Source organism: Charadrius vociferus, unplaced genomic scaffold (genome assembly GCF_000708025.1).
Source record: "Charadrius vociferus isolate BGI_N301 unplaced genomic scaffold, ASM70802v2 scaffold214, whole genome shotgun sequence".
Lineage (NCBI taxonomy): Eukaryota > Metazoa > Chordata > Aves > Charadriiformes > Charadriidae > Charadrius > Charadrius vociferus.
The window spans coordinates 1454452-1466001 of NW_009647955.1; the positions used below are offsets into that span (position 1 = coordinate 1454452).

An 11550-nucleotide genomic window follows, 5' to 3' on the forward strand; every position below is an offset into this window, starting at 1 on the left:
TAGCAGCACGGATACTGCCTGGGGTTGGGGGGAATATGAGACAGAGGAGCTGAAGGAAAGAAGGGACAGATGGGTCCTCCCACTCTCCCTCCTGCCTGGGGGTTTAACAGGGGAAAAGAAACCAAAACAAAAGCCACGCTTGAGTGCTATTCTTTGCGCTTTAAAAGAGTATTTTCCTAAAATATAAAAACAATCTTCCCCCTGGAAACCGCTAGAACGTAAACAATAAAAAGGGGATTTGGGGAGGAGAAGGGAGAGGAGGTTTGAATGTGCTTCCAGGCAGCAGCCCTTGCTAAGAGCAGCGGGTGCCTCCAAGGCCCTGTGCTCACCGTCAGCCCTGTTCCTATGGCTCTCTTGCACATTTAGAGTTCCCCAGTGGGTCCGGACTTAGGATTCGGCGATTAGCGGTTCGCAGCAAATCCCGTCTGGTAGCTTAATCCTCTTCATCCTCACTGATGTCATAGGTGACTGCAGACTCGTTCCTGGAGCGATTGGCCGGTGAGGAAGGAGGAGTCTTGGTTGAAAACGGCCAGCGGAAGGAGGGAGACGGGGAGCGGTCGTGCGTGGGGCTACTGCTGGGACTCTGCTTTGGGCTGATGGCCTGCAGCATCCGGCCCTTGCCCTCCTTCAGCATGTGTTTCTAGCAATGAAAGCAAGAAAACAGTTAGCATAGCTAAAATAGCAATGGAAATGGACACTACTTACAGCTTGTGCAGCATTTTGAGTTGTGTCCCTTCAATGCTTCATCCAATATAAAGCAGAAAAAGCCCAAGCATCACTCTAGCCTTTGGAAACTGCATGCAGTATAATCATCACCCATTTTCAAGCACCTCTAGCATGAAGTGCCTATGATATTTACTCGACAGCACAGGAAAGGCTGGCAAAAACAAGTAGCTTCAGACTCATCCCAGGCCAGTGACAAAGGGACTGCCAATCTCTTGGCTGCTCAGTGGCCTGCAGGACACAAGCTGGAGCTTACAGGCCAGCTTGTGGGACACGGGGACAAACACAACTGGTGTTACCCAGCTGGCAAGGGTGAGGGCTCCCTGTAAACAGGTTGCTCAAAACTGGGACAACTTGTCTGGAGACTGGCATCAAGCACCGCAACAAACTCTAAACCTTTGCTGTGCAGAGCATGAGCTCCAGAAGCACCACAGTGACTGCCGAGCTCTCCAAAATCCCCTTTCCCCAGAGCAGCTCCTTACCAATGCTCCTTCTGGGCCAAACATCTCCAGGAAGTTGCCGATGAACTCCCGGGACTTCTCTTCCCACTTCTGAATAAGATCGATGCTCTTCTCCTCCACTTTCTGGACAAATTCCTTTGACTTCTCCTCTACATCCTTCACCCTCTTTTTCACCTTATCCACGCGCTCCTGGAGGTGATACTTCTTCTCCTGTACAGTAAGCGGTGGATCAGAATACACCTCACCAGATCTGAGTGGCGACCACCTCTGCTCTGTGTTATTACACTGAACTGCTGCTTAAGACTCAGCATCTCCATTAGTCTCGTGACACTTCTCCTTCACTTCAGTGACACTTCTTCCCTAGACTAAATGGCAGACACAGTGGGGCTGTGAGATGCTTTGTGGCAGGCACTGGCACAGTACATAGAGCAAGACTAAACCCAGATAAGCACTATCTAATAGGAGTGCATGGAAGAGGGAAATATTTATACAATATACAGATTAGATTTGAGAGACCTGCTGTCGGTCTCTTTGCCTATCACGATAGGCACAAGTCTTTTTGCCGGGTGTTTTTAAACAGAGGTAGAGTTACATGCCAAAGAGAGGTCAAGCAGACGTTACCTCTCCTGTTTCATTTTTGTATTTGACTGTATTAAAAAAATTAGGCATAGTATCTGAGTGATAAAAACCCCATGTTTACTACTTTACTTCCAACATCAGAAGTGCCTTCTGCCATGTATTCTGCTTGTGGGCTAGAGCTGCTCAGCACAGGACCAGAGCATGTCCTTCTTTCCTACCCAAGCGCTGCTGCTCCTGCAACTCCAGGAAGGCAACAGTACAGTGACAGCAAGATCAGATTTTACCCTAACAAATGACTCTACCTGAAGAAGGTGGCTGAGGGAAGAGGAAAGAGATGAGACACAGCAGCTGCTGCCAAGAACAACCGCCACTTCATTCAATTCAAGAAAACAAACATTTTGCCACACACCCTGTCTCCAGCTCTTTCAACAGGTAAAAGTCACCAAGACATTTCTGACAATGGAGCAGTATTCGCAAAACCCCAGCTCCTCTGGGTGGGTCCCAAAGGCAGTTCCAGGGGCAGAAGTAGTCTAATTTCCACTCGAAGGACACTGTTTTGGTGCAACTGCTTAGCTCTTCACACTGGCCTTTTGCTGGCATACGGCTGGACTGTGCTACCACTAGACAAGACTCTACATCTCCACACTCTATAAGATTCTGCTTCAGGCAGCTTGTGGTGAGACACACTTCAACTCACGTTTATGAAGCTGACGTTGAGCTCTTTAGCTGTGTAGCCCCGCTGCAGGTTCCGTCTGGCATAAACATCATAGTCCCGCACGATCCGGGTGATGATATCTGATGTTGAGATCCCCTCAGTCCTCTGAGTCGGCGCAAACATGCCTAAAGTTGGGGAACAGGACCCAGGACAGCTGTAGCAAGACACACAGCAAAAAGCTGCTGCCAGCTCTGGTAGGAAACAACCTCTCCTGTCAAGAGCTCATTTCCTAACTGTCCTCACACCACCATGTCTTTGTCCTTGAATGTCCAATACCAGGGTCCTCCTTTCTGGGACTATGAAGAAGACCTAAGAAAGACCTAAGTATGTCAAAACCATGTCAAAATATCATGTCTTCTATGAAAAGCTCTTCACTTTAGCTTGTTTAAAGACTAGTGACTATAATCCAGTGGATACAGAATAGTGTGGTGACGAGGACAGGACAAGGGGTCCTACAATTTAGTGGCTGGAAATACAACAAGCTCTGATGGCTGGGTTTGGATAGATTCAAATAAGCTGCAGCCCCACTGAGTTTCACAGCAAACAACTAGAGGAGCCACTCTGCTAAGTTCATGAGATTCTCCATTTGTGAGAATCTGTAAGCCAAACCGTAGTATTTTTTCAAAAGGTGGCTGTAAATTCAATCACAATAACTAGATTGGAAGTAGGAATTAATGCTGGGAAAGGCTTGGCCTGTGATGTGGAACAGTCTCAGCCTTATGAAGTAGGGCCCAAAGCTGTGCTTCTTTCTGCCCTCAGAACCTCCCGAGCAGACCTTGCTCGCCGAGGGCCACTGCCACTTCCCCAGGCGTAATCCTGCCATACAGGCACTGGAGAAACCACAGCAGATCTCAGACTGGAAGCCCTGGAGAATCTGACCCAGACCCACCTGCTTCTTTTATATGCTTATAAACATCATCACTGCCAGCAGAAGAATAGGGGATGTCATCGTGTGCAACAAAGTCGATCTGAAAATTAAGAAAGCAATGCGAGTCAACATTTTATCTTGAAGGTCAGGATAAAATGTCAAAGGAAGGTAACTTTTTGCTCAACACCTCCACACAGGGGTGTGACAGAGAACAGCAATACACTTTGCTCTGCTGAAAAGCAACACAGAGCAGTCCCAAGTTCTCACTAGCAATTGCGTATCAGTTGCAAGCACACATCAAAGAGGAAAGGCTGGGACTAAGAACACAGCTGTTTTAAGCTCCGCAGAGAAACAGCCTGTTAATGGCCCCAAGGGTAAACTAAGTAAACTCCTCTGGAGATTCCTTCACCTCCCAAAGCAGTTCAACAGACATTAGAGAATCCTTTCACTTTATCTTACCGACTGATAAAAGACTTTCAAGACAGCTTGCCTGGTCTCTGGCTGCAGGGAAGCTGATGTAGATCTAAAGCTGCTCCTGCTGTAAGCAGGGAGTTGAACCAGATGCCTTCCAGAAATCCCTTCCAACCCATGTTATTCTCTCCCTACTGTATGTTTCAGACTAATCTGTAACCAGCATCAACTTCTGGAACAGCAAGAACCCTCTCAGGATTTTTCACCATGTCACAATCTCTACCTTGTTTTAGTATTACCTGCCAGCTCAGCAAATGTTTTTAGTCTTCCAAGAAACCTACTTGATTCCCACAACCCAGCTTATTCTATATTTAAGGAGTTTCAATGGAAACTGGTTGCTCAGGCAGAGGTCATCCTCATGGATGAATTCTTGCTCTAAATAGCAAGCAGACAGAGGCTAGTCAAAATTCAGAACAGATCGGATATCACAAATTACCCTGTGCTCTGCCAGGAACTCGGGGGTGAGCGTCCATGGCGCATTTCTCACCACTTCGTCCACATAGCGACAGTGCTGCACAGCGTCATACCGCTCATTTTCATTCATCACCGTGAAGCCCTTGAAGTTATGTGTTAGCTCATCACTGCAGACTGAAGAAAGAGGCAGAGAAGAGTGAGTTTGAGGTGCTTATCCCAATGCTTTACAGCAAAAGGACCTTGCACACACCCCTGCTAAGCCAGGCAGTTCCAGCTCCTGATGGAGGCTGGTGCTGGCACTGCCAAATCCATCTCTTCCAGCCACAAAGGACCAGGAAAAGGGAGTAGTGCAGGGCATTAAACTCCTGAGCAATTCTAGGCAGGCTATTTGGGGGATTTCCGCGCAAGCTGGGGACCTACACCCCACGCCTGTGAGATCTCTGGAGTCTACAGTGCTTATCAAGAAAACCTGCCAATACAGAAGACAACCTTCCTGTATGAAATGGCACCTGAGGACCTATTGGGCAAATACCTGCTTTTAAACCCATGGATGTCTCCGGCTGGGAAACTCAAGCCCATGAAAAAACTCCACTGCCTAAGCTTCCCATTTCATAAAATGCCATACCACAGTCTAGTTCTTTGAAAGTTGTATTAAAACAAAGGGCGAGTTCACAGCAAATCAAGTTAGCTTAATTATATGTTCTACGAGAAAGTAAACGAACAACTCTTCATAATCTGCAATGTAAGACATTAAGGAGAGAGTTTTATTTGGTTATCAGACTCAAAAGTAAACAAGAAATTACCAATCTCACTGGTATCGGACATATTTATGTTCTAGACAAACAGATGATACAGAGCGGGTGAGATTGCTCCCAGCTTGGAGCTAATGTTCACTTAGGCTGTGGCCTCTTGTCTTTCAGTTCCTGGTGCAAGGGGATCAGTTCATTCCCCTCCACCTCCTCGCCAGTCTCCCAGAGGCAGAGAGCATGATTACACACCTTGCTACATTAACATGTTAATAGTTTGACCTGAAGTTATTTTCCTGTCTGATGTACAACATTTACATGCATGGGGATGTCTTTCCACTTCCAAGATGTCTAAGCTCAGAGCATTTTGTAGATTGGAGCAACTATTTCAGCTCTCCTCCCTCCCTTCCCCTTCCAGACACTACTGTAGCACGCAGAAAAAATGCAGAAGTACCACTACAAAAATGCCCTCAGCAGCGAGTGAAACCATGATAAGGAAACAAACCACATGAAGACGTTATGATCACTCTGTCACAGGATCTGAGTTCCGTTTTGCTTCAGGAAGTTAATGGTAGTTGAGAAAACTAGTTAAAGGCATTCTCAGCTCTAATACTTTAACATCATTATGCAGCCTGACCAGAGGTCACCTCCTGATAGACAACATGCACAGCCCGAAATGTCTTTAAGGTGGGTGAAGGTACAGGCACAGAGGCACTGTGTGGACAGAGGCCAGCATAACACAGCAGCCAAAAGATAGGGTTTCTTCTTTCCCGTTATATTCCTGAAGGAGGCTTGGCTGAAACACCTCAGCTACATTCCCCTCAGGCAGTCAGCAGGATATTTCTGGCATCATCTAAAGACCTTTGAACCTAAGAGACAAAATGGGGAAGCTTTGTTTGCAGAAACAGGGCCCCACTGATTTCCATGAGGCCGGGCACCATGCCCAAGGAACCACCGTTATCTCCACGCTCCGAGCATGACCTGTTTGGGATTAGCTATAAGCAATGCTCAGCGGAGAGTTGGAGTGGGGTCAGGGGTTGACTCGCTGGGCGATACAGATGCCACAAAGCTCAACCAGCCACGGAGGGACAGTTCCTCATTCGTTAACCGTCTCATTGAAGAGGCAGAGGCTCAACTGCCTCTAATATATTCTGACACTCAGACATGCAACTCGCCAGTATCTGTCACAAAATAGAGGGGTCAAGTTAGAACAGCCACATCAGAAATGTCTTCCTGAAGTGCTCGTTTGGTACAGGATATCTTTCTGCAGACACATTAACTCTCAAAATATTGCAGTAAGACTCCAAGAGCATTTGGGATCGAGTGAGAGCCACTAAGGGCATAAAGACAAAAACCCTGCTATGCCATCTGTATGCACAACCACAGATGGAGGTAAAGTGTACTCCTACAACAGCCAAAGTCAACAAGGTCACTCCTTACCTCCAACAATGAGGTATGTGTTTGGGAAGAGGTTCTTCGCTTGCATCAAGGCCCGGGCATGTCCAGAGTGAAACAAGTCAAATATTCCATCAGCATAAACTCTGACGGGGCGATCCACTGTGCCAAAGAGACAAAGAGACATTTGTGAAGATGCGTTCCTGAGAAGCAGCTGTTGCTCATGCCCGCATTTGGGGACCTTCTGAAACTCATGGGGGCGTTGCAGAAGACTGGCAGAATGCAGAGCCATAGCCAGGAAAGATTTGTGAGAAGAAGGCTGGCGCTCTGCCTTCCCACATGGAAACAAATGCTGCTGAGTGCAGAGCCGCAATACAACCATGTTCAAAGACAGATTCAAAACCTGCCACGTACCCACCAAAACAAGGTGGAGGGAGACCAAGGGGAAAGCAAACCCTGGACATCTCCCTCCTACGGAAATCCAAATGCAGCATTGACTTTTTGCACAGCAGTGAGCTACCAGAGGGTAACTGACCAAAATGTTTCAGGGGTGCCCAGTTTCCCCCTGCCAGCCACGATGGCATCTCAAGACCTTTTCAGCATCCTCCCCTGCAGCCTGCTGCCACAGCTACCAGTGTGGCTGAGGGACTAGACTCTTCTGATTCCCCACCAGCATCATTAGCTCCCCCCCAGGCCTGGGAAGCGTGTGACTGTATCCAAAAATCCAGCTGGACAACTGAAAGAAAAGCAGATAAAATTCTGCTGAGCCACTGGCACTATCAGCTAAATCCATAGATAAATAAGGAGGAACAAGTTTTCCTCGGGCCACCTATGCCAGGGGAAATTGTAGCTCTTCTCTTTTTGGTCACCACAGAGGTAAAGTGAGATAGTGTAGCAGTACCATGTAATAGCAGGCGGCTCCCTGACTTCTGGTCTCTTGGGACTGCACAGGACTCCAGCTCTCTTGCTGCTGGTAACAGAAAGCCACACATTCCTGGTATCCAACACACTTGGGAAAGGCCTGCTGCTCTCTGGCCCAATTCAGGCAGACAGTTTCAGAGGAGTGGTGTGAGCAGAGGCACACCAAAGCCGCAGCGATAGAGGGGGAAGAGATAAGACCTAGCAGAAGATCTGAAACCCCATGGGTCTGAGCAGGGCCCTGAAGGTTCCCAGAGACAGAGTCTGGGAGGCAGCAAGAGGCAGAGTCGATGCAAAGGCAGGGTTGTTAATTTCCAGCTAAAGAGAGCAGTGAGTTTGAGGACAGCCTCTAACAATCACTTTTCAGCAAGTCCATCTCAGCCTGACGATGTCAGGAGGCTCTGGAGAGCCAGGGATCTGGAGATCTGAGGCTGCATAAGCTTTCTGTATGCCAGAAGAGGGCTGGTCCTGGCAGGCCTTTATTAAAGTGCAATCACGTTCTGGAAATTGGCTGGGACATCCTTTCCTTTTCCGCCACACCTGCAGCAGCTACAGATCCCGAGCACAGGCATAAACAGCAACAAGGAGGCATGCAGTGTGTTTTAGTCTTAGCAGGCAGGACAGCCATCACTGTTGAAATCAGAGACCTTTGTGCAGGCTCTGGAGACTTTCAACTGGGAAATTAACACGGACTGTGAAAAGCATTGGATTTCCAGAACCTTCTACAGGAAACCACTGCCAGGTCTCAATCTGAGCTGGCTCATCTCTCAGCGGCAGTCAGGTAGGTAGAAGTGCAGCATTTTTATTGTCTCTGTTTCCATAACAGAGAGGCCAAGTAAGACAGCATTGTCTGCACACTCTGGCAAGAGAGGGCAGCCATCCTTCTGTCAAGGGTCAGTTCTGCCTCTGCCTCCTCTCTGGACTTGCAAAGAGAACAGTGTTTCTCCTAGTTTGGTTTAGAGAATAAAAGGACATGTTCTTGTTGTGGGGCTGGCCTGCTGTGTTTAATGACACTGACTTTAATCCAAATCCAGATTAGAATGGGACATTCTGGACAAAGACGTATGTTGGTTTTATTTGCCCATTTTAAGTTCCGGAAGAGATGACTTTTAAAGTGCTTAACTTTAAGGTACCTCAGACAAAGTAGTGCAGAAAAATGTTAAGCGCTGATACTACTCTATAGCTGTCAGTGGCACAGGAAGAGCTAAACCACAAATATCTATTTGGTTCAAATAGTCTTACTGGTAAAGGTACAGCTCCTCACACACAAAGACTCCAATTTCAGTTGTACTGGCAGGCCCTGTTTCACATGGAACAGTTATCTAATCACCAGAGCATTAACTAAGTCATTGGCTGCAAACCCAGTCTGATACACAAGGTTGGATCAGTCTCAGAGATATGAAAATCATACCCTCCCTCTCCAGAACTCAACATTTACACAACCCTTCCCGTCTGGTTTTACTTACAAGGGGTCCCTCTCATCGCTTCTTCATATGTTACTCTGATGTATGGCTTGCTGTAATCGATTTCCACTTCATCTGAAAATGGAGCCGGTTCCCTCAGTCCCTAAAGAGCCAGAGAAGGTTAGCTGTGAGAACGCAAAGGTGAGTGCACTACATAGTGGCAGCACTGCAACTGCAGTGTCCTAGTCACCGAGTGACTCACTGTGCCTCTGCACAATTCAAACACATGTACTGAAAGACTAATTAGCGTTAAACCTCAAAACAGCCCTGCAGGGCTATTAGCCTGAGGTACGGAGAGAGAAAATTCTACTTAAGAAGGTGGCGGTCATACTGGACCCAAGAAAACTGGAGGTTCAGGTCTGCAGCTAGTAAAAACAGACTTTTGACAAACAGCCGTTCACAGCAACACAAGCCAAGCTTCATCAAACCTCGCTGTCGCAGCTCCAGCTATGCCCACCCAGGCAAGACCATCAGTTTGCTGTGCTTGACTGCTTCTGCTGTGATGTACAAATTGTAACAGCTCCTTGATTTGAGTATATGAACAAGCAGAAGAGCAACACCACCAGCAGCCCAAATTCCCAGGAAACATGTATATTGTCACCTATTTCTGAGCCACACGTGGTGAAAGACTGACCTCAACCTGTGGCAGAATATCTCCAGCTGCTGCAGGAAAACCCCTCTAATCTGCTAGCTTGACCACAGTGGTATGTTTAACCAGCAGCTGAAGTCCAGATATCATTTCTGGTCTCCCCTGAATGTAAACAAAACATCTGCCCTTCCCATAAGAGAACAAACAGCTCAATTTCCTTCTAGTAGGAAGATGTGGGGCAGCAATGGATGTCTTTCTTTTGAGCCAGAAGACTAGGAAACAAACGTGCAGGTCATTACAATAATACCTTCACGCTGCAAGAAGCTAATCAACAGTTTCCTCTCTGGCTCCCTGTCCCACTGCAGCATCCTGCCACAGTGCCCAGCACCACTGCAACCAGAAAGACCAACCACTGCTATTATTGCTAACGTCATTCCTTATTAGAGTGCTCAAAGTGAAGGAGAGCAACCACTGACCACTACAGCATTCAAGCAAACTGATACTGTCAAAAATCTCCTTTAACTTACTGAGGCTCCAGTACCCACATTTCACACACCACCTCCTCTACCGGGATCCTTACTGTTAGGTTAAGGCCTGCAGGTCTCTCCTTTCATCACTGCTATCACATCTGGGACTTGTGAATAAAACCAGATTCTTTGCAGTTTGGTTGTCACATACCTGATAAGAAGCTAGGAATGAAAGCATTAAAAAAACCTATCAAAGTTATCAGAGGATCACAGAGAAATGCCCTCAAAAGCTCCTACCACAGTCTTGCCCTTCCTCTGAAGCACCTACGAGGGTCGGGACTCAACCTGATGTGTACAACAAAACAGGCTTATGTGTTGTTACTACCATCTGCTGCCGAGCCCCCCTGCTTTAGGGGAACACTCTGCCAGCCAGCTCTTTAGTTGGGAGCGGTAAAAGCTTCAAGGCAATGTCAGTTAGGCAACGCTATTACTCTTGCTACAATAAATAAAACATTCACGAAAGGAAGAAAAAAGGAATCTTTCATCAGGTTGTCTACGTTAGTCCTGTGGCTAAAAAACAGCCAGGAAGTTTAGAAAGTGGCTAGATATTACTTGTGTTGTGCTGTTCATAGACAGAAGCTTTATTTCTAACACAGGACAGACACCAACTTGAAGAGCAAGTGATTCCCATAGGATAACCTGTGCACTTCTCTTTCCGTACTGAAATACACAAGGTTTTTAAGAGGGACAGGGTGGATTGTGACAACAATCACGGATATTAAGGTTCTGTGGGCTAAGTCATGCATCAGTTCAAGCCTCCATTCCCAAAGCTTCCCTCCCCAATTCTCACTGCTGGCACTGCTTTTACTTTGTTACCATCTGTCAAATGCCCTGGGACAGGACTGAAGAGCAAAACGTTATTATCAAAGAGGAAGGCTGCAACACGTCACCGTATTTTGCCAAGGACTATGACCCCAATGTGACGTGGCAGGGATGGTAGCTGGCTTTTGACAGAGATAAGGAAAGAGCAACTAGAGTACAGGTGATATGCAGGACAGCTCCAGGAAGAGGGCAGAGAAGAGCTGTAAAAAGCCCATCATTGCAATATTGTGGTAAGGACAAGTTAAAGTCAACTCTTGACACTGGCATTAACTGGCAGACCCCCTTTAGAAGAGAACCCACTTGCTTTAGCTTGTTAAAGCTGTCCCAAGGTCGATCTAGAAGGAGAAATTCTTTTACTTTTTTTGTTGTTTTGTTTTTTTTTTTTAATGAACACTCCTGAAGCATCAGCAACATAAATGCAGTCTTCTGCCAGACCATGAGAATCAAACTAACAGTCATCTTCCCAGTGTTTCAGAATGTGGATTCAATAGTTTGCTTCTGCAGGTGCTTACAGACTTCAGACCCTCCTGCAGCCTCTCTGACTTGAACAGGACTGCCTTCTGCTAGGTGCATGAGTTGTTACATGCTTGTTTGGATTATTCTTCCCTCCTGCTGGGTCACTTAAGAAAACCCACCTGTGAGAAATGAATGCCTACTTCTCCACGGATATCTATATGCACGCCTGTTCGGGTTCAGCTTAAGGGACTACAAACAAGCTGGACACACCACAAAAGCAGCTTAGCAATGCTGGCCTCAGACCTAATTTAAGCTCACATTGTAAGTATGTTATTAGTACGACCAAAGGAAGATTTTAAACTGGCTTTGCAAGAAGGATAGCTACTGTCATTTGCTTCTTCCC

The 11550-nt window shown here is 46.8% G+C and overlaps 1 protein-coding gene across 2 annotated transcripts in view; it reads right to left on the bottom strand.

Annotated features, from left to right (window-relative positions):
* Window positions 1–363: 363 nt before the first annotated feature.
* The window catches only part of PCYT1A (phosphate cytidylyltransferase 1, choline, alpha), a 12102-nt gene continuing 915 nt past the window's right edge, over window positions 364–11550 (bottom strand). For both annotated transcript variants that reach the window (XM_009883354.1, XM_009883353.1), the window contains exons 3-9: window positions 8757–8856; window positions 6418–6534; window positions 4254–4405; window positions 3368–3446; window positions 2461–2603; window positions 1206–1394; window positions 364–640 (exon numbers count right to left, since the gene is read on the bottom strand). In XM_009883354.1, coding sequence (XP_009881656.1) covers window positions 434–640; window positions 1206–1394; window positions 2461–2603; window positions 3368–3446; window positions 4254–4405; window positions 6418–6534; window positions 8757–8856 — 987 coding nt within the window. In that variant the 3' untranslated portion in view covers window positions 364–433. The remainder of the gene's footprint in view (window positions 641–1205; window positions 1395–2460; window positions 2604–3367; window positions 3447–4253; window positions 4406–6417; window positions 6535–8756; window positions 8857–11550) is intronic.